At 60.8% G+C, this 22141-nt stretch overlaps 2 protein-coding genes across 2 annotated transcripts; both read left to right on the top strand.

Annotated features, from left to right (window-relative positions):
- Positions 1-1005: 1005 nt before the first annotated feature.
- XYLT2 (xylosyltransferase 2) lies at positions 1006-13195 on the top strand. The gene is given in 12 exon segments (XM_050908427.1): positions 1006-1140; positions 6962-7433; positions 7935-8110; positions 8436-8638; positions 9056-9136; positions 9288-9504; positions 9928-10104; positions 11019-11281; positions 11395-11590; positions 12036-12369; positions 12738-12767; positions 12770-13195. Coding segments are annotated over 12 exon segments (2574 nt in total). The 3' UTR covers positions 13060-13195.
- A 2765-nt stretch (positions 13196-15960) lies between these two features.
- LOC127024198 (uncharacterized) lies at positions 15961-21921 on the top strand. The gene is made up of 5 exons (XM_050908653.1): positions 15961-16048; positions 16708-16829; positions 18811-18909; positions 19347-19511; positions 20856-21921. Exons 1-5 carry the CDS (start codon positions 15961-15963, stop codon positions 21000-21002), a joined length of 621 nt encoding a protein of 206 aa, XP_050764610.1. The 3' UTR covers positions 21003-21921.
- The last annotated feature ends 220 nt before the right edge of the window (positions 21922-22141 follow it).

Here is a 22141-nt window from a genome sequence, read left to right as displayed (position 1 = left end):
CACATATACGGGCCTGTGCACACATGTACGGGCCTGTGCACACACCCCTAAGCTCACAGGCATGTGCCCATACACCAACACGCACTCAGCAGTTCATGCACAGCCCGACACCCCAGTGCATGCACATGAATGTGCTCATATACATGCCCCTGTGCACACACATGCATGTACATAAGCGCCCACAATACACACGTGCCGGTGTACACACACATCCTGAGGCACACCAGCACATCCCAGTACATGTAAATGTATACGTGCACACCCCAGCATGCACATGTATCTGCACACGTGCACACCAGCGCGTGTATGTATGTGGACACCCAGTGGACACCGGCACACACTGCAGTGCACACAGGCACACACTGCAGTGCATACATGCCCCTGCATACCCCAGCACGCACAAGCACACGTGCACCCCAGTGCGCACATGCAGTCCCTGGTGCACACATGCAGAAGCACAGGCACACTGTGCTGCTCACAAGCACATGCACACCCGAGGGCACACATGCACAACCACATGCACACCCCGCTGCACACAAGTACATGAACACGGACACTGCAATGCACACATGCACATACATGAAGATTATACTCTCCAGTGCATACATGCACACACAACCATATGCATGCACACACTCACTGATGCATGCCGGCACACGCCGGCACACGTGCACACAAACACACCCACGCACACCCCAGTGCCCAGATGCACGTGCATGCATGCACATGTGTGTACACACGCACACCCCAGTGCCCACAGGCACGCACACACACCGCACACATGCATGAACACACGCACGCCCACGCACGCACACACGCCCCGCAGTCCTCCCAGGGCCGCCGCCCGCCCCGCCCCACCGCGCCCCGCCCCGCCCCGCCCCGCCGCGCGCCCCCGGCCCCGGCCCCCCGGCCCCCCCCCCCGCCACCGGCCCCGCCGGCGCGTGCGCGCGGGAGGGAGGCGCGCGCCGGCGCAGCCCGCCCTGCCGCGGCGGAGCGGCCGTGACGATGGTGGCCAGCGGGCGGGCGCGGAAGCTGGCGCGGCGCTACCGGCTGGCGGTGGCCACGGCCCTCGCCATCCTCCTGCTCCAGGGGCTCGTCCTCTGGACCTCCGCCGGCCTCGACGAGGAGGGACCGGCCGAGGTGCGCCGCGGGGAGGCCGGACCGGCGGCCCGGGGCCTGCCGGCGGGGGCCGAGGGGGCGGTGAGGGGGCGGGGGGTGCTGAGGGAGGTAGGGGTGGTGATAAAAGGGCTGGGGGGGCCGTGAGGGGGCTGGGGGGGTAGGGGGGCTATAGAGGGGCTGGGGGGGCGGTGAGGGGCTGAGGGCGACGGGGGGGACAGGGGAGCCGGTGAGGGGCTTGAGGTGGGCGGGGGGCCTGGGGGGGTCGTAGGAGGGTGGTGCGTGCTGGGAGGGGGCTCTTGAGGGGGGGCGGAGGCCCTTGGGGTGGGGGTCCTTGGGGGGACAGTGCCGGGGGGGCTGGTGTGTGTCCCCTTGCTCTGGAGCTGGGAGGGGACATAAAGGGGGTGCCCCCCCCGAGTGTCTCTGTGGGGCTGGCAAGGCCCTGTCCCAGGACAGGGTCCCTGAGGTGAGTGGGGGTCTCGCAGGCCCCAGGCTGCTGGGGGGTGGGCAGCGGGCCGTGACCTGTGAGGGGGCTCTGGCTGCAGCAGTGCAGGGTTGCGGCATCTGAGAAGGGGACCTTGTGGCCCAGGGGGTGTCAGTTGGGGTCTGGCATGGGGTGGGGAGCGTGGGAGGCTTGATGAGGGTCTTGGGCTTCTCTGTGGTTTGGGAGATGTTGCAGGAAGCTGGGGTCGGTGACACCCGAGCCAGAAAATATGAAAACGTATGGTAATTCAGAGAGCTGGGGGGAGCACGCACAGCAGCTCAGGAAGTTTGTGGCAGCTCCTGTTTAGCTGGTCTGGTCAGGGGTATGCCTGTGAAGTGCGAGGGTACGAGGACCTTTTGCAGTCATCTGTTGTCTTTATACCAGAACGCTCTGCTAAGGCAAAAGGTGTCACCTCTTTTTTTAAGTGTGGGGAAACTGAGGCACGGGCTGGCAAAGGTGTTTGCCCAAGGTCAGACACAGAGCAGGTATCAAGGAGGACCCAGGCCTCTGAAGCACATTGCTGCCACCTTCAAACAAAGCTCTTGACCTCTGGGTTGCTTATTTGAATTTATTTATTTGTTGTGAGCTGCCTGGACTGCGTCCAGGCCTGCTGCATCTAGGTGGACCAGTGGCTGAAGCTGGTTTCTCCAAGAGTATTGAGGAAGAGCTCGGAGTGTCTGTATGGGCTTCCTTGGCGACTGTCTGTGTGGCACCGGAGCCGCTCATCTTGGGCCGGACCCTCATGCTCCAGGGGCTGTAGAGACTCTCCACGGGCTGCTGACAAGCCCCAGGGCAATGGCGAAGCCAGGTTTGGCAGGGGCGGGGGCAGGGACAGCATGCGGCGAGAGCTGGAAGCTGTGCCGGGGCAGGCGTGGGGTGAGCGTGGGAGCTGTGGCAAAGCAAAGCCAGAGGCCGTGAGGTGAGAGCTGGGGATCTCTGGTGGGGCGAGAGCTTCTCCTCCCCATCGTGGGGTGCCTCCCTGGTGTGGAGGGTGACCCCGTGGTCAGCAGGTCTTTTCACAGGACTAGAAAGTTTTCCCTGAGAGCGAAGAGGTGAGAAGGGGAACTGGGCAGCCCCTTGCAGGGGGGAAGGTCTCTAAGGCAGCCACTCAGCAGACTAATTCCCAGCCCCAGGCCTCCTCTTGGGCCATTGGGAATGGCCGTGAGCACCCTCATGTGCTGCCGTACGCCCACCACCAGAACAGAACCAGGGAATAAATGTGGCAAGGAGAGGGGACACGGAGTTGCCTGCGATCCAGAGGCACTGGGAGTGTGAGAGCAGACCGATCTGGCAGCCAGGAGTGCCTGACTGCCCCTTCCCCTTTCCTGTGACCTTGATCAAATTGCTTCAGCGGTCCCGGCTTCCCCTTCCCTCTGCACCGTCCTGGACTGCTTGTCTACTTTTCTCTGCTCCGGCCCTGCACAGCCTCCCGGGTTGGCTCATTCTGCCTTGGTCCTCACCTGGTTTCCCCATGTCTCTTCCCAAAACTGAGCTGGGCAGCTGACAGGTTTGGCCATGGGTCCAGAGGGGATGGTTCACCACCAGCAGCCCTGAATCCAGGGCTTGGGAACGGACAAGGCTCTTTGGAGAAGGCAAGAACCATCCTGAACTTTACGGACAGCCCAAACCCATTAGCAAGCTGGGAAAATTCCCATTAACCTTTATTTCTTATAAAATGGCAAAGCTCTTGGTTTCCGTGCCCTCCTTCAGCTTCTGATTTTGGCCAGACCTGGAGGAGCCGCCGTTCCCCTGGGGCATTTCTGGTAAAGCTGGAGGAACCCTCCCAGGAGAGCCTGACCTTGCAGGCATCGAAGGATTTGGGGAACCTTGGGATCTCTTAATTGCCAGAGTAAATGACTCCTTCCCACTAATGGACACAGCTCTAACCTGGCTCGTCCCCACCACGAATGGGCTGTGACTGGCTGTAGAGAGAGAAAGGGAGACTCGAGTCCTGCACATGCCGTGGAGCATCCGGAGTTGGGCGAGCTCGCCCTCCCCTCCGGACCAGTGCCTTCGGCTGGGGCATCTGCAGCGCTCAGAGGCTGCGCTGCAGCCCTGTGCCCCGGGCTGGCAGCTGCCTGCGCTGCCTAGGTGTTCCCAAAAGGGCTGCTCTGATCTCTGCCGGTGGCAGCCCCCTTCTCTGTCCTGCTCGGTTCTTCAAAGCCTGCTGGTTTCCTTTTCTTCCCTTCATAGGGGAGGGAAGAGCTTCCCCTCCTTGGCAGGCTCCATCCCTGGTGGCTCCCTGGCGTGAGCTGAGCAGAGACTGAGTGAGATCTTTGCCCTTCACCGGAGCAGGTTGTAAACCCATCTTGCGCCAGCAGCACCGATTGCTTGCTGCCCTGTAATGGGCTTCAGCCACATCAGAGCCACCAGTCCAACCCTCGTTGAGAAGGCTGTGCCGCTTGGATCGTGTCATTTCACTTTCCAAGCCCAATTTCAGGGTCCTGCAGGCTCCCTTTATTCACCAAGCAGATGCTTTATGGCGTGCAGACCAGCAGAAGCTGGATCAGTCTCCATCCACCCAGGTCAACACTGAGCTTCCTACCTCCAGGAAGCCAAATTGTCTTGTTCCACTGGGATCAAACACCACAATCCCTGTCCAGACTGACTGATGGGAGAGGAAATTCCCATTGGTACCTAGCACTTTGCTGACAGCATCCCCGCTGCACACAGCGTGAGCCTGTCTGCACACAAAGGTGGGAGGCCGAGGAACCAGAGCGATCCTGCCTCCGTGGTGGTGACACCGACAGCTCCTGAGTGAGCGTATGAGCTTCCTGGAGTGCTTGGTCCGCAGTGGAGCTGGCACCAGGAAAATGCAAAGTGTCCTTGTGGGTAGAGGAGAGGACCTGTCACTTGGGAGAAGTGTTTTAGCCCAGTCACGTCTCTTCCCCCATTTCGCCTCCTCTCTTCCTCCTTCCAGGCAGGAGGCAGCACCTCTCTGGGCCCTGTGTGTTGGTGTCCTCCATGTGCTGCGGCCGCCAGAGAAGCTTCCTACGAAACATCTTTTCTTCCAGCTTTGCTGAGATTCCTTGATTTTTATTTCTCCCCCTAAAGAGCTTGTTTTTAGGGGTCTGGCTCCAGCCATTTTAATTGTGAGGTTTAAGGCTCTGCTGCTGCAATTGGCAATCGAGCATGTGGATTCCTCTGGTGACTTTGGAACGTTTCGGCGCCAGTTTTGCCTGATGTGCACTTGTATGTGGCAGTCACCAGAGTCAGTCAACCAGAGGGGGAATCCTGCAGGACACCAGATGCTGTTAGTTCTGCTTCTCACAATGGCAGAGCTTGGGAGATGTCGGTGCAGTCAGACCTGTGCTGGGGATGGGGTGCAGGTAGATAGGTGACCCGCAGCTCTGTGGCACTGTGGGGATGGCAGTGTCACACCAGGGGACAGGAGAAGTGACCTCTGGTTGGCATCTGGAGTCATCTGCGCGTGTTCGGAGGAGGGGGACGGGGAGCCTCGCCGAAAGTCCTGCGCACAAGTCTTAAATACAGCAGAGCAACGTGGCCGGAGCCGTTCCCTGCCAGGCTGGGGTGGAGGGATCGCTCCGCTGTGGTGCAGTAATTAGGAGCCATTGAGTGCGTTAGCTGGCAGCTCCGGAAAGGCTGGCAATGCTTGTAACGAATTCCCTACTGGGGAAGGCAGCTGGGTGTGCTTGCGAGCTGGGAACCAGGCTCCTTCCAGGGGGACGAGCAGGAATGTAACCGAGGGTGGGCATCACGCGGGGGCTGTCCCTGGAGCCAGGCCTGTTGGGGAGCGGAGGGTGTGAGCGGGGCCAGCGGGTCTCTTCCTGCAGGAACAGGGCTGAGCCCACGGACAAGACTCGCTCCTCGCTGTTGCCTCCTGACTCCCCTCTCCTGTGATGCTTGGCGGAGAAAACAGGTTTATAACTCTCGAACAGATGGTCCTGCGTGGTGACTAATGAATGGTTCGCCGCCTGACTCGGGCCGCCTGTGACGCCTGTCTGGGCGGAAGGGGGCTCGGCTGATCCTCGCTGACGCCAGCCCCTCGGAAGCTAAGCGGTGGCTTGGCCCCTTCCTGGGTAGCCATGGTTTGCAGGCTGTGCCACCACAACGTGGATAGTTCAGGGACTGCGGAGCGGGCAGATCTTGCCAGATGCTTTCCAGCCTTTGCACAGTCTGGTTTCTCCTGGCCGTGACCTTCCCAGCAGCTACGCCCACAGGGGTGCTTGTGCAGGGGGCTGATTCAGTCCTGCTGTCCTTGTGAGGCATCTGCCCATCCTTGGAAGATGCTGCTGCCCAGGAATAGCCCCTGATGCGCCTTGCTGCCTCCTGCGGTGCCCGGCGCAGCGGCTGGGCAGGCAGGGTTTTGAAGGCGTTGTGAGATAGCCCTGGGAGGCCTGGCTGGAGCGGGCAGCTGCTTCGCTGCCTGTCGGCCAGGAGTGCCTGCGGTGGGCTGGGGCCATACAGCCCCGGCCCGGCCCTGTGGGCACGACTTGCTGGGAAAGTGCTTTCCCATGAGCGTGGCTCTCACAAGCATCCAAACTTCCCAACTTTCTGCTTTCCCCAAGGCTGACTCGTTTCTGTTCGTCAGCCAGCCTGGCAGAGGTAACGAAGTGTAATTAACTGCTCCCTTTACACATCCCCTTGGCTCGGTGGGAGGGTTTATTAAAGGGATTTCTGGAGAAGCTGGCAATTGCAGTGACTGGTCCAGCCCAGCGCAGGAAGCCGGGGCCCAGGGAAGGGAGCGTGGGCAGGACCTTGTTCAATGCCTCTCCAGTGCTTTTACCCCCAGAGAGCGCAGCTGTGGCCGCCTGGGACCCTGGCTCCCAGACGGATGTGCTGGGCTTGGACTCACAGCGTGATCATGGCAGAGAAGAGCTGGTCTATTTGCCTCCCAGTAAAATAACCACCGCCAGCCAGAGCAGCCCTGTGCTCATCTCCACTGTCTGGGGATGCCCCTGCCCATGCAGGACCCCGGAGCGTGGCTGGTGCAGACACAACTGACCTTGGCCGTTTAGACTTGCAGTGAGCCCGGCGGCAGAGAGCAAGACCCTCTTTGTGCGTCTGGGGTGTTGTGATGATGGGGTCTGCAAATTGAGGTCTCCCTTGCTGGCGTATAGGAGGCTGTCCCCATGAGGGGGGCACAGGACCATGCAGGGGAGGTGCTGTGGGGTCTTAGCCTGGGGTTTTAGGTGGTGGTGGGGGATGTAATGTCCTTTGCTGCACAGTGGCCGCTCCTGGAGCGCCTGCCATGTTGCAGCACTGTGCTCTGTGGGGACTGGGAGCATCAAGCTCTGGGAACATGGGTGCTTTGGGGAGCATGTTGGCAGAGCCTGGGGGAAGCAGGCCCAAGTTAATGCTGTCTGACCTCTCTTCTGCATCCACCTGGAACTGGAACAGGAGCGGCAGAAAAAAGCCAGGTTGCCCGAGAGCAGCGACAGCTCCAAGGACTCAGACAGCTCTGCCGGGCGCCGGGGCAGCGCCAGCCGGAAGCACGGACGATGGCGGGGACGGCCGGACAGCCCCGGGGTGCTGGTGTCCAAGGTGGTGAGAGCTGTCACGGCGAGACACAAACCGGGATGGAGGCTGCCGGCCGCGCCGGACTCCTCCAGCCGGAGGAACCTGACGGAGCTGCGTGGGGAGGCCCAGCTAGCCGTCTTCCAGCAGGGCGACACAGGCAGCGTGGAGGGGGCTCCCCAGCCCACCGAGAACAGCTTCGCCCCCAAGTGCGAAATCACGGGCAAAGACGCCCTCTCGGCGCTGGCCCGGGCCAGCAGCAAGCAGTGCCAACAGGAGATCGCCAACGTGGTGTGTCTGCACCGGGCTGGCAGCCTCATGCCCCAGTCTGTGCCTCGCCACTGCCAGCTCTCGGGTGAGTCCTCCTGGGGTGCTCCTGGTCACCCTAGGCATCAGCAATATCCCAGCCAGGCACGTGGGCCACCTTCCTTATGTCACCACACTGTCCCACCTGGCAAAAAGCGGCCTCAATCTGTCACTGATTCCCAGATTACCGCTGCCTCTGTAATCCAATCAAAGCTGTGCCAGCCTTCTTAAGCTGGGCTGTTCATCCCAACCTGCAGTGCCTGCAGAGGTCAGAGCCAGACCCAGCTGCATCTTCTGTTTTGAGGGGCCAGAGAAGGACACCCCCCCTTTCCCAAGGCGACCCTGTCAATTTAACACAAGGGGCTGTGTGCCACCATGCCCTGGCACTGCAGCCAGTTTGGGCTGCACTGATGGTGTTTGCCTGAGGCCAAGCTCTTCCCTGCTGTTCCTCGCCTTGCTCAGGTCTCCCTGGTTTATCAGGAGCTCCAAGTGGTGGGGTGGTGGGTGCCAAGGCTGGGGGTGGCTGACAGCCCTCTCTCTCCCTGCGCAGGCAAGGTCAGCCCTGTCATCCAGTGGGACGAGAGCCGGCTACAGCAGGTGCCCCCCAGCAAGCCGGTGCGCATCGCCTACATGCTGGTTGTGCACGGCAGGGCCATTCGCCAGCTGAAGCGGCTCATCAAGGCTGTGTACCACCAGCAGCACTTCTTCTACATCCACGTCGACAAGGTATGCGGCAGGGGCGAGGGGAGGTGCTAACAGTGGCCGGATCGGTCACTGGGACAGGGTGCAGAGCTGGGGCGTGGGTGGCTGGTGAGCGGAGGAAGTGGCTGGGTAGGGTTTGTCCTCGCTGCTGGTGGAGCTGTGACCCTCCCACCCCTATTTCTGCAACCCCAGGGAAGCAGGATCTATCCCCCCTGCCCAGAGCAGTCTTGTCTTGCTGTTCCCCTCCCTGTGGAGGCTGCTGTAAGGGCTGACCCCGGGCTGGCGGCAAGGAGGGCAGGGCCTCAGGAAGACGAATTCCCTGCTGAGGTTGAGCCGTGTTCCCTGGCAGCGCTCCAACTACCTCCATCGCGAGGTGGTGGAGCTGGCCCGGCACTACCCCAACATCCGCGTGACGCCCTGGCGCATGGTGACTATTTGGGGAGGTGCCAGCCTGCTGAAGATGTACCTGCGTAGTATGAAGGACCTGCTGGAACTGGCCGAGTGGCCCTGGGACTTCTTCATCAACCTGAGCGCCACTGACTACCCCACGAGGTGAGGACCTTGCTGGGGCAAGGGAGGATGATGGAGGTGTTCGGGCTGTGTGATGCTGCAGCAGCCTTGGGAGGGGCAGGGAGGAGCAGGGAGCTGAGGGAAGATGGGGTTGGAGATTGCACCCACGTGCTGGTGATGATGCTCCAGGGCCAGGCTGGTCCCATCGCTGCAGAGGAGCCCAGCCAGTACCTTGGAGGCTGTTTTTTCCTGCAGTCTGGGTGTTGCAGGGGAACACGCATGTGAGGCACCAGACAGCAGAGAGGCCACGTCTGTGTCTCCCCAGCGATGGGACAAGGGTTTGAGTCAGCACCCACCAAGCAGCTTTAGGCTCCTTGTGTCTGATGGCTCTTGCAGTATGAATGTTTACTGGGCTGCTTTACCTCAGGGGCCATTAATGCTTTCTAATTTGCACCTCAGGACCAATGAGGAGCTGGTGATGTTCCTGTCCAAATACCGAGATAAGAACTTCCTGAAGTCTCATGGCCGAGACAACGCCAGGTAATCCCAGCTAGGGGCAGAGCTGAGCTGGAGGAACGGAAAAAGAAGGGATTTCAGAAAAGAACTGAAACAGTTGGGGCAGAGGGGATGTTCTGGATGTAGCTGCACCCAGCTGACACTCCTAACCCCTCATCCTCGTCCCCGTGCCCAGGTTTATCAAGAAGCAGGGCCTGGACCGCTTGTTCCACGAGTGTGACTCCCACATGTGGCGGCTGGGCGAGCGCCACATCCCCGAGGGCATCGTGGTGGACGGGGGCTCCGACTGGTTCTCGCTGACGCGCAGCTTCGTGGAGTACGTGGTCTATGCCGACGACCAACTGGTGTCCCAGCTGCGCCAGTTCTACACCTACACGCTCCTGCCAGCCGAGGTGGGTGCTGGCTGCGGGGCACGGGCTGGATTTTCTTCCCACCATACTTAACATCTCTGTCCCACTTTATCCCCGCCCTGGGTAGCTGTGAAGGGCATCGCTGGTTCTGCTCAGGCAGCTTTGTGCCTCCCCTTTGTCCAGACCCAGGTATGAAAGAGGGGAGAGAGGAGCAGACAGACCAAGGGTCATGTTTATATCCAGCCCTGCTTTAGGTCCAGATGCCCCTCTGGGCCAGATAAGGACCAGTGTGGGCGCACAGCCTGGTCCTTTATGTGTTGCCCTGTGCTGGGAACAGGGATAGGTTTCTGTTCAGGAGCTATCAAGGCCTGTCCTGTTCCTCTGCGAGTGAGGGGTGGGGGGTCTCCATTAACCACCCGTCCTCCATCCCCACTGGGTGTCCTGTCCCTTCTCTGCCATGCACAGTCCTTCTTCCACACGGTCCTGGAGAACAGTCACGCCTGCGAGACACTGGTCGATAACAACCTCCGAGTGACCAACTGGAACCGCAAGCTGGGCTGTAAGTGCCAATATAAACACATAGTCGACTGGTGCGGGTGCTCCCCCAATGACTTCAAACCCCAGGACTTCCTCCGGCTACAGGTGAAAAAGATCCTCCTTTCTCCTCCTGCTCTCTCCCCTCCTCCCTGTCTCTCTCCTCTCAGCTCCCCTGCGGGCGCACCCCTGGGTGCAATGCCAGCTGCCGTGCATGCCCCCACGAGCCTCACCCCAGCCCCGCAAGGGACAGGAGCAAGATTGGCTTCCCAGCCACCGTGGGGCTTGGCATAGACGTGTCTGTAAATGCTCGGGCAGCGGGATTACGCTGACTGTCCTGCCCAGCAGCCAGGCTTTTGCTTGCAAAGGTGCTCTTCTTCCCAGACTTTCTCTCCTATTTTCCCGCTCTTTCCCTGCAGACCTGTCGCTTGGGGCAAATACCTTTTCAGGAAAACCACTTCAGAGTGCTATCCTCTTTGGCAGGACAAAATGGGTTGTGAACAAACCATCTCCTGTGGTCTCAGTGCGTAGGGATGCAGACTGAACAAGGGAGGTTTGGGGGAGATACACCCAGCCCTGAAAAGAGAAGTTAGCAGGATTTTCTAGCAGTCCTGGGTTTATATAGTGCAGCGCCCTGATCCTGCAAGCTGTGCCACGTGGCCAGGCCTCGTGCGGGGCTCCGCAGCGGCTCTGCAGGGTGGGGGCCCATCTGAATCGAGATTGCAGCGAAGGAGCTAGATGACACATGGCTGCTTCTGAGCACAGAAAGAGGGAGGCAGTGGGAGAGATGGGAACCCATCTGCGTTACCAGTAAGTGTACTGTGTGCTCCCACTGATTGTGTCGTAGAGGATCCCACGTAGAGGCTGGCTGTGCTTTGCTGCTCCTTAGCCTGTGCCCTAAAGGGGGCAGGCTGGGTCCCAGCATGTTTCTTCCCAGTCTGTCTCCCTCCCAGCTGCCCCGCTCAGGTGGGAGGGCAGAGTGGGTGCAGCCAACACTGTTAGAAATGCCTGTGCTCTTCCAGCAACTCTCCAGACCCACCTTCTTTGCCCGCAAGTTTGAGTCGACAGTGAATCAGGAGGTGCTGGAGATCCTGGACACGCACCTCTACGGCAGCTACCCCCCCAACACGCCGGCCCTGAAGGCGTACTGGGAGAACGTCTACGACCGTGTCGATGGGCTCAGCGGCCTCAGCGATGTCACCCTCACCTTCTACACGGCATTCTCCAGGCTGGGGCTCCACAAAGCCGCGTCCACGCCAGCAGCAAAGGCCGACAAGCTCTGCAGGTGGGGTGTTTGCTGCGGGCTTGATCCAGGCTCCGAGTGGTGGCCTGCATCTCGTGCTGGGAGGATGCTGATGCTCCGATATGCAACCTCTCTGTCTCTCTCTCTCTCTCCAGATTTGAGCCCCGGGGCTTCCCATCCAGTGTGCACTTATATTTCTATGACGACCGTTTCCAGGGTTACCTGGTGATGCAGGAAGTGCAGAATTTGGCAACTGGGCAGGCAGAGTCCCTGGAGGTGTGGATGATGCCCCAAGGAGCTCTGAAGCTGGCAAGTCACGGAGGGCAGGCAAACCGCTTACAAAACCTTGAGGTAAATGGGGAAAGTTTCCCTCGCAACGCCCACTTTCCTCCCTGGCTTTCCCACACCGTGCTGCTCTTCCTCCTCTCCCCCACCCGCACGCTGTGGGGACAGAGAGACACAGTGCTGCTGTCGTGTCTGAGAACAAACCTTTGTCCAGGAGTTTGGCTTCTGTGTGGGGTGTGGAGCTGATCGGTGGGGAAAAAGGCCTGAAGGGGATCTTTCAGGGAGGAGCTGGGGCTGTGGTGCCCAGCGCCTGCAGCTGCAGGAGGCATCACACAACTGGATTAGTGCTGGCGTGGTGGAGGCAGGCAGGAGAGCCGTGGAGGGTGGGATGTGCATTGCTTTGCACTCCGAAGTTTATGCCTGCTCTGGTTCAGGGAGGTGAAATGCAAAACCTGAGCTGATAGTGTCTCCCTGCCCAGCGTCCCACTGCTTGTGCCTCCTGTCCCTCCAGGTGGGCACGGAGTGGGACCCCAAGGAAAGACTCTTCCGCAATTTTGGAGGCTTGATGGGGCCTTTCGACGAGCCGGTGGCCATGCAGAAGTGGTCACGGGGTCCCAACCTGACGGCCACGGTGGTGTGGATCGACCCCACCTACGTCATCGCCGCCTCCTACGACATCACGGTGGATGCCGAGGCGGAGTTCACCCAGTACAAACCCCCTCTCAATCAGCCCCTGCGCCCCGGCGTCTGGACCATCCGCCTCCTCCAGTTCTGGGAGCCCCTGGGGGAGACCCAGTTCCTGGTGGTGCCCCAGACCTTCAACCGCAAGCAGCCTCTCAGGAAAGGTGAGGGTGCTCTGGAGTTTGGGGCTGGATGGGGGGGGGGGTCTCCCTGCGGGCAGTCCAAGGCGCTTCCCCCTGGTGCTGGCCTCTCTGGGCTGCAGCTGATGACAAGGCAGGAGCCATCCTTCCCGCTGGTGTCCCCTTGCCCACGTGAGTCCTCAAACCAGGCCCCTGGGCAGCTGCGGAGGGACTGTTTGCAGGTCAGTTAGATCCATCCCACAGCAGCACCCCTCTCCTTGGGCTGGAGGAGAGCTGGGGTTGCAAGGGACAGGGTGCTGAGCCCTGCTGGGAGGGTGGCGGTAGGACCGGCGGGGTGCCGGCATGTTGCTGCGCTGCTGATCCCCTCTCTCTTCTCTCCCTGTGTTGCCTAGATGACAGCAACTGGCTGCACGGCGGCCCCCCCGCAACGAGTACATGGAGCAGAGCTTCCAGGGCCTGGGGGGGATCCTCAACCTGCCGCGCTCCGAGGAGGCAGAGGAGGACGCAGTGCGGAAGGCGCAGCTGACGGGCAAGGCGCTGGAGGACTGGGCGGATGGAGCCATCGGCGCCTTCTGGTCCGTGGCGGATGTCTGCGTCGGCAGTCCCTCCGCCTGCGCCTCCCTGGAGACCTGCGGCGAAACCTCCTGGAGCTCCCTCTCCCCGGACCCCAAATCGGAACTGGGGCCCGTCAAACCTGACGGGCGGCTGAGGTAGCAGGAGCAGCGGGGGGGGGCGACGGCCTTGGGAGCGAGAAGCATCCTCTGTCACTGGCGTGGGGGGTGTCTCCGGACTACGTCACCCCGTGCCATTTGCACCGTAGTCACTCGAGGAAGGGAGAATGGGAACCTCCGGGCGGGGGAAGACCTTCTCCTGCGGGGTGTTTTGGGCGGAGGGGGAGGTGTGAGGTCGGTCTTGCCCACCTCCCCCAGGAACGGGCGCTTGCTGGCCGGGGAGAGCGTGCCGGGGTGCCCGTCACCGCGGGGGCACGGACGGCGCTGGCGGCTGGGAAGAGCTGTGCATTTGTTACTCCAGGCCTTGGAGCCTCTGGAGGGGGTGATGGGGGAGGGAGGGAAGGCTGGCGGATGGGCAGGCTCTGGACCAACTCGGCACCCTGCCCAGCCCCGGGCTGGATCTCGGCAGGATCGGGCCCTGTGCTGCTGGCTGCCCCCCTGGGAGGGCTGGCGAGGGACTCTAGGGACAGGCAGAAGCAGAATGGGTCAAAGCCTGCCGTGTGCACGGAGCTGCTGCTGGCCCAGGGCTTGCATCTCATCCCCTCCACCCCAGCCCTTTAGTTTGTATTTTTATAAATATATATATAGAAATATATATGATGCAAAGTGCAATAGAGACGAGACCCCGCGTTGGCCGGGAAGTCCTTGTGTCTCCATCTCCCCTCAGACTGTAACATACCTTGTTCTCTTGGGTGTCCTGGCGCTACAGGACAGGGTGCTGGGTCGTTTACTTTTTTTTTTTTTTTAAATTAGTATTATTAGTATTATTATTACTGTTTTACTGTTTCCCCATTTCCTGCTGGGGGCTGCTGGGGAACCGCAGCCTGCTGCCCCTCGGGCAGGGTTGGTTGCGGGGTGCTGCCTGCCCTCCGAGGCAGCTGCCCGACTGTGCCAAATGTTTGGTGTGCGGTGTGTGGTGTGCGACGGCGAGCGGGGCAGCGCTCAGTTCATGGTTCAAGTCCAACAAGCCGCTGTAGACCCTGCCGCCTCCGTCTCCGCTTCAGGAAAGGGACGCCCCAGTCCCCTGCCAAAATGCCATCCACGGGACTGACGTCCTGCTGCGGATGAGACGGCAGCTTGCCGTGCCCGGAGGGCTGCCCTGTGCCACGGCCCCTTGGCCCAACCTTTTCTTTTCTCCCGGGTTGGCAGAAGCTCTCGGGATCTGCTGTGCTTCCCCGGCCAAAAAGCAAAGAGGCGAGACGAGGTCCGGCCGGCGCCGTCCGCTCTCCGCTGTTTCTGCTTCCCCCTCCTCCGGAGGGAAGAGACGCTGCCTCCTCTGGGGAAGCGGTGCAGCGGAGCATCCCCCTTCCCCGCCGTCCTCCCAGGCTTGGGGACTGCCTGCGACGTTCCTTTGTCCAAGACCGACACTGCATGGAGAAGTCCGGGTTTGGTTTTCACCCTGGGAAGATGCTTCACATCTCGCCTGCAGCCTGGGAAGGAGTATTGCCCCGGCGCAGGGCTGGGGCAGGGGAGCTGCTGGGGACGAGCTGGAGACCGTCTGGCCCAGCGCCTCTGCTCAGGGCAGGGTCAGCAGGAGCCGGTGGCTCGGGGCCGTGGCCAGTCGGGGTTTTGCCATCTCCAAAGATCTGTGCCACCTTTCACCTTCCTCCGAAGCCCCGGGCTTCCCTGCCTGGCGGGGCTCGCGCTCCCTGTCTCCCTGGTTTAAGGATGCTGGTGCTGTGAGAGGCACGTTGTAAAACGGAGGGGACGGAGACCTTGGTGTGTGAGGGCAGGTACCTGCAGGCACCCCCACCCGCCCCTCCTGCGCCCGCTCCCTCGGAGGGTGCTCTGGGGCTGGGGGGGGAGGCGGGGTGAGAGGGGCCGCGCAGGGCCTGGCCCCGCTGCAGGGGAGGATGCCAAAACTCTGTGTTGGAAGCATTATGTAAAGTTGTCTTAAATATGCAACATCACCACAAATATATCTATATCTCTACGGTGCGGTGTGCCGGGTTTTTGCAGCGTGTGCTGGAGCGGGGAGGGTGGGAGCTTTGCCTCCGCCTGCCACCCCGGGGAGGGTGTAAATCCATCCTGGGCACCAGGGCACGCGGTGTTGGGGGTGTTGGGGCAGGGGTGGGTTTGCTCACTTGGGTGATGCACGACTCAGACCCAAGCTGTTGGGTTTTCTTAGCCTGTGGCTGGAGGGGGAGAGCTCAGGAACGCGCTGGGGGCTGGAGCCCTGTTACCACCCGTGTGTTTGCCCGCTGAGCAGCGGGAGCTGCCTGCTGGGTTTCCGTGCAGCGGCCGGCCCGGTTAGGTTGCTTAGCGTTTACATCGCACTTAAGTAAAAGCGTTAATTAGCGAGAGAATGGGCGCCTCCTCGTGCCTGCAGGGCTGGAGCGGAGGGCGAGGGCAGGGAGCCTCCCGCAGCCCAGCCCAGCTTTCCCTCCCCAGGAGCGGGGCCGCGCTGGGGATGTTCGCTGGCCCGGGGCCGGGGAGCGACACCCGGCCCGGCTGCAGCTGCCGGCTGCTGCTCGGCCGGGACAGCGGAGCTCCGGTGACCTCCGGCACGGGGCCGCGCGGGGCTGGGGCACCCGCGGACGAGCTGGGCTGGCCCGGGCGTGTCTCCGCCGGGGGCCGCGTGTCTCCGGAGGGTCGGGGACGGGAGCCCGCCCGGCCGGGAGAGCGGCGGCCCGGATCGGGGCCGCGTTTGCAGCGCCCGCCCCGGGTTCCGCCCCGCCGCGCGCCGCGTCGCCACGGCAACCGCCGGCACCGCGTGCCGTCCGGCGAACGGAGCCAGTCCAATGCGGGGCCGGCGGGGGCGGGGCCGCTCCCGGTGCCGCTGCGGCCGCGCCGTGCGTCCGGCCCCGCCCCTCCCGGCCCGGCCCCGCCCCGCCGGCCGATGGGGCGCGGGCAGGGGCTGCCGGTGGCGGGCGGTGGCGGCGGGATGGCGCACCCCAGCGAGGCCTCGGCGCATACGGCGGCCGCCGGCGCGGCCATGGACAGCAACGTCCTGGCCATCGTCATCGCCGCGAGTGAGTGGCGGGCGGGGGCTCCGGTGGAGCCGGGAGCGGAGCGGGGAGCGGGGCCGGGCGGGGGCGGCTGCCGCCGCTGCCGTGCGGGATCAGCCTCTGCCGTTGCCTCAAGCTGTGCCGGCGAGACGATTCCCCCCGCCCCGGGGATGGCCGAGGGGAGCGGTCGCTGCAGCCCCTAGTCCTTCTCCGGGGCCCCGCTGGCTCCCGGGGCTGGGGGCCCGAGCGGAGCGGCGGGAGCGGTTGGCGGTGCCGGGTGGGCTCCGCGGAGCAGAGCGTGGGCTGGGTGGGAGCCGCGGGTTCCTGGAAGGCCGGAGCGCTGGCGAACCGGCACCCTGCCGAGGCGCTGAGTGTGAGCCGAGAGCCCAGGCCCTGGGCTGGAGGGCACTGGGGTGCCGGGGGTCCGGGCCCCGCGGGGACTGGTCCCTGCTGCAGGGGTCCGGGGGTTGCTCTGGGTCCAGGACGGGGCTGAGCCCCTCTGGCCCTGCAGCTTGTCCCCGGTCTCGTAGGGAGAGAGAGATGTTGGGCACAACAGGGCTTTTGGCGTCCTCGGGACGGGCAGCGGGTGAACCCGGCTTCTCGGGGGCTCTTCCAAGCTGCTCTTTGCTGAGGCCACCCATTGGGCCACCGGCTCACTCGCCTCTTCTCCCTTCCCCTGGCAGCGGTGTCTACCTCCGTCTTCATCGTGGCGATCCTCATCCTGCTGCTGCTCCTGTACCACCGGGACCCCATGTGCTGCCAGTTCCTCTGCTCCTGCCGCTTCTTCCAGACCCCCAGCCAGTATGTGAGTGTCCTCCCTCTCCTCCTCCTCCTGCCCGCGAGTCCCCGGCCACCCCCCGAGCTCTTGTTCCCTTATGCTGGGGTCTGCAAGGCTGCATCGCTGAGCTCCCCTCCTGCAGCCTGGTCAGGCTCGCTACTGGACGTGGGATCTCCGAGCAGAGCTGGGCTCTGCCTCCTCCTCGTTCCCACTCTACCCCGGAGATCCGACCACCCAGCCCTGTCTGGCTGTGCTGTTGGGGGTAATATCTCCAAGGCCCAATGCTGGCAGGTTCCCCAGCTCCCCACGCAGCTCAGGAGGGGTGTCCTCCTCCCCCTGCGCAGTCGTGTGTGGGGTCGGGCTCTGCTTTACAAGGAAGGGGCCCAGCAGGGAAGGGGGCTGGAAGGCAGACAAAGCCGCTCGCTTACGCTCGCATCCCCGGCAACTGGCTCTCTTGTGCACAGCTCCCGGGCACGGAGCAGTGAGACACAAAGCCCTTTCGCTTGCATCTGTAATTTCCTGGGGCTGGCTTTCAAGTGGGGAAGCTGGTGATGGAAAAAGAGCAGCGTGTTCAGCCAGCGCTGCCTTTGTGGCAGTGGCTGCCTGGGGAAAGCTCAGCCTCCAAAGCTGCAGGGGTGGCTGTTGAGGGGAGGGCTGCGGGTACTGCTCCGGAGTCCCTGGGAGAAGAGGGGACATTCAGCCTCGGCTAGCAGGGGATGGAGAGACTTGTGCCATGAAAGGCAAATCTAATAGTCCAGCACAGGCTGGGAAGTCCCCAGCAGAAATCATAGTGGGAATGGGCTGTGCTGCTGGTCCCCCCTGCCTGCTTCGCTGCCTCTGCTCCTTTCCCCCTCTGCGTCCCCGCCGCCTGTCCGTGGCACGTGTTGGGGAGAGGGCTCTGACGCCGTGCTCCTCGCCCTGCAGAGCTGCTCCCCGAGGCAGTGCGGGATGCGCCGTGAGCTGCAGAGCCTTCGCTGTGCTTGGGCCTGGCTCTCGGGTGGGTGGTTAAAGGAGAAGGCATCTTGCCTTTAGCAAAGGGCTGTGTGGACAGATGGATGTGAATGCAAAGAACTATATATGGAAAGAGAACGTATATAGGATGTATTTCCATCGGAAAAAGTGAAGCGGTTGTAGTGGTGTGAGGCAGCTTTCAAGCAGGTGTAGTTGTGCTGGGTTTGCTAATCAGTTATTAAAACAGTTGTGCCCCCAGCCAACCTAGTTTCCCGCAGCTGCTGTAATTGTGCTGTAGGGCCGAGACAAACGGTTCCTCGGTTGTTAAGAGCAAAAGTAAATCTGTCATTCGTAGTTCTCCCTGCGGAGCCTTGGTTGCTCTGGGAGTCTCTGGGCTGTTTTCTGCTGGCAGAGATGGGGCTTTTCTGAGAGCGAGGAACGGCCCACGGCTGGAGTCCTGGCTCTGGCTCGAGGGGCTGCTCTCTGCGAGAGGGATCTCTGCTCGCTGTTGCTCAACACCTTAACAGGGAATTGAGTCTAGCTGGAGCGAGACTGCTCAGGAACAGAACAGCTATTGCTCTGCAGATTTGCTTGCTACGTTACCCTGAAATGACTGCCCTGGTAGATAAGAGCTTACAAATTCTGTAACCCTGAGCATGTGATGGAGCTCTTATCTACACTAGTGGAATAGTTGGGTTGGTTTTCTGTTGTCCTCCAAAGAGAGATGGTTCTGCTGAGTCTGAATGAAACCCTGCCCTGGGCCCGGGCTGCCATCTCTCCGGCTGTGCTGCGTAGCGGTGCCAGCTGGCGCGGGCCCTGCACTGCCCGGTGAGGATGTGCCTGAGCCGTCGGCGTCGGTAAACAGGCAGGCAGAGGTTGGCTGCCAGCGGCGAGAGCCACGTGAGCCAAATGGGCAGAGGTAGCGGCTCTCCCCCCCTGCCCAGGGTCCCGCTTCCCAGGCTGTCCCATGCGAGCTGGCTGAGCTCCGCGCGCTGCCGGGCGGGATGTGAGGGATTTTGGCTTTATTCATGTCCTCCTCCCTCACCCCTCGTTACAGGACTGCCCCCCACCCTACTTCAGCAGCAGCCAGCGGCTGGTGGGTCCCCAGTGCGGAGCGTCGCGGCTGGAGAGCGCTGCCGAGAACCCCGGCGTGCAGGTGACGGCTGGGTCCCGGATGGGAGCAGGGGGGAAATGGTAGCGAAGATCCTGATGAGCTTGGGAAGAGACTGTGGTTATGGGGAGCGCCTGAGGCATAGGGAGAAGGTGCTGGACAGCAGGAGCAACTTTGGGAAGTGCTGCCTGTATGTAAAAACCTGGGGGAGGGCGGCGTGGGGGGCAGGGATACTGCAGAGGACACCACGGTGCCCTGAGGTGTTTGGGCATGAAGTGCCAGGCAGATCCCTCGGGGCTTGGGATCTTGCAAAGCAGGTCATGGTGTCGCTGCCTCCTGGGAGGGAGGATTTCCTCTCTCAGGGTTCAGGGAAGGGGACCCACAACTTTGAACCCTGAAGTAACTCGAGGTGGCACCAGGCCACGAACTTCCAGCGAAGAGAGCCACCGCCGCGCTGACCTTTCTCTTCTGGGCATTTCTAGGGAGACGAGCTATTCTGCGTCGGACCCCCCAGCAGCTACCAGCTCCCTTCCTGGGAGCAGCCCCGCTTGCCAAGCTACGAGAGCGTGCGGAAGAAAGATCGCCAGCGAGAAATCCATCAGATGATTGCCGAGAGGTTTGGGCTGTGGGCAGAGCCTTCCCAGGAGGTGAGCTCTCCCTCCCCTGCACGAGGGTGCTGGCGGAGGCCCGGGGGCAGTCCCCCCTCCGATCCCTATCTGGGTCTTGCTTCAGCAATTTGCGGTAGCTAAGGACTCTGTTCTCTGCGATTGCTTTTCTGTGATAGCCTTTATCTCTGGAACAGGCACAAAGTGTATCAGGAGGCTCCCCTGGTGTACATCTGTGCTCGTTAATGATCGATCTCTCCCGGTGCGTTTGCAGAAATGCCTGTGCCGGGAGGCAGGGCAGAGCTGCTGATGAAAAGGCATGCCCTTCGGATCATCTGCTTGGTACAAGTCCAAGCTGGGAATGTTATTTTTAGATCTGTAAGACTTCCACAGTTTCTTGCTCCCTTCTCCCTGCAGGACACCTCTGGGAGGCCCCTCGCTATTACTTGGAAGTGTTTATGGCTTATTTATGAGCAAGAGACTTTGCCTGTTACGACATTTAAGATTTGCACTCCCGCAACAGAACAGAGAAAAGCGAGTGCATCTGCCAAATAGGTCGTGGGGCAGCATCCCGAGAGACTCCTGTTGAACAAAGAGACCTCATTAACTAAAGCAGAACAGAAACATTTAAAACCCTGAGTAGAGCATTAAAGGTTCACCGATTTACCTGGATTTTGAGCTCTTAAAGCTGTACCATAAATGCTGGCATAGTCAGCACTTGCCACTCGGTGTTTGGAGCTGTAACTAATGATACCTGCCCTGAAACCAGAGCACCAAGGGCACAGGAGAGTAAGGCCCCCAAAACGAGTAGTTGAGGAACTGCAATGGGAGCTCTTCCGTAACACCCCTGTGCCACTCCTGTCACTCGTTACGGGGAGAAAGCTAGCCCAGCTCTGCCAAAATAAATGTCACAACAGCCCGGAGGTTCCTCGCTGCTGCTGTGCGGTGAGACTTGCTACCAAAACCTGGGTACAAAGCCTGGTTGGTAGGTGCTTGTATAAATCCCAGTAATTGATCCGTGGTCAAAGGAAAGCGAACGACAGTCCTCTCTTAACAGCAGTCAGTCTTTTCTGGCCTTGTGACAAGTAGTGACAAGTCCTTGAAGGGGCACAGGGAAGAGCAGGAAGCTGGCACAGAGAGTGTGAGGGGGGAGCGGGGGGGATGTGCCTCTCCAGTGGATTTCTGCCCTACCGTGTTGCAAACTGGTGCCAAGCACTCATCTTCCAGGTGTTCATCTCGCCAGCAGTCTGCTGCTCCGAGGACCGCAGGAACTTCATTTCAGGCTGGCGGTGGTTGTGAGCCTTGTCATCCGCTCTGTAAGAAGAGGTGGGATAATCTCCTGGTTATTTCTGATCAGCTGTAATGCTCTTCCTCTCTCCTCAATAGATGCCGCCTCCCTACGAGCATGCTCTCAGGCATCCTCCAGCTTTCTCAGGAACAGTAATAAGCTCAGAGACCTTGGACAGACGTGGCGTGCCAGACCCCTTCCAGGCCCCTCTCAGCTACCAAACTCAGCGAAACACAGCCGTGTAAGGCCTCAGCGTACCGCTTCTTCCCGTGGTGTCAGCGACAGAAGTGCCTGTGACGTCGTTCTCGTCCGCAGGGAACGGCCAAACGTCAGACCTTCACCCAGATTCGCAATCAATCAGCCGAGACGCAGGCAAGTCAGGCCCAGTCAGCGGAGACGTCCCTCCTGCAGCACAAGGACAACCACGGAGCCGCCGCCAGATATCGCGCTCGGAGCGGAGCAACCGGGGATGTCTGCTCGCTCTTCTCTGGCAAACGTACTGTTACCAAAGGCGACGGACCAGCTGCTTGCTTCTACACAGGGGGCAAAGCCCAGGTGAAGGTCTGCTCAGCCAGAGCTCCTGCAGGCAGCTGGTGTATCATACCTCTGTGAGGCAAGCACTGCCAGCCGTGCCGAGGATCAGACCTCAGACAGCGGTCGTGTTGTGCTACTTCACTTACTTCTTCGGTTATAAAATGTTTTACTTTATCGGTGTATTGGATACCGGGTGGGAATCCTCACCTGTGAGCAGCAAAACGAATCCGCATCAGAGTATCGCTGTGTGCTCTCGCAGCAACGGTCCTCTGTGACCGAGAGGAATTTTGTATGGACTTCAGATAAAGATTTGGAGAGGCTCCAGGGGTTGTGTCACCTGCTGTATGCAAATACCGACCACTGAGATGAACCGTGTGACTGGATATGCGAGCTGGGAAAGGATAGAAGGGTGGACAAAATAGCTGGTGGTCTCCATGAAGAACGTAAAGCAAAGGTGGACATGTGTGGCTGACCCAGTTTACCTAGTCTCCTTCTGCAGAGCAGACAATCTAATAATGTCAACACTGGTGTCCTTACACCACCAATTTTGTAACCTGTTTTCTACTGCAGAGCCAATGTTTCAAATTGTTTACAAACCTGTAGATAACATGAGATCAGTTTGGCCACAAGGCATTTGGGCTCCTTTCTTTCGAGCAATATAAGCTCAAAAGTGTCACAAAATGACTTGGGGAAGACAAAAGGATAAGTCTTCTGGATTATGGCTTTATGATACACCTCCAGCCACCGAGCTTCAAATACCACCCCAGACTTGTACATGTTACCTGGCACTCTAAAATTATAGTCATGAGTTAGCTTTACGAGTGTGAACTTGCCTCACCTGGCTAGTAAG

The sequence above is a fragment of the Gymnogyps californianus genome, chromosome 19 (assembly GCF_018139145.2).
Source record: "Gymnogyps californianus isolate 813 chromosome 19, ASM1813914v2, whole genome shotgun sequence".
NCBI classification, from domain to species: Eukaryota; Metazoa; Chordata; class Aves; order Accipitriformes; family Cathartidae; genus Gymnogyps; species Gymnogyps californianus.
This window is presented reverse-complemented; position numbering and strand designations above follow the sequence as displayed.

What these genes read in the sequence shown, in the direction of transcription:
- LOC127024198 (XM_050908653.1), top strand. Translation starts at nt 15,961, where the DNA reads ATGGCGCACCCCAGCGAGGCCTCGGCGCATACGGCGGCCGCCGGCGCG. An exon ending in GGCCATCGTCATCGCCGCGA is followed by an intron (nt 16,049 to 16,707) that starts GTGAGTGGCGGG and finishes TTCCCCTGGCAG; the next exon opens with CGGTGTCTACCTCCGTCTTC. An exon ending in TCCAGACCCCCAGCCAGTAT is followed by an intron (nt 16,830 to 18,810) that starts GTGAGTGTCCTC and finishes CCCTCGTTACAG; the next exon opens with GACTGCCCCCCACCCTACTT.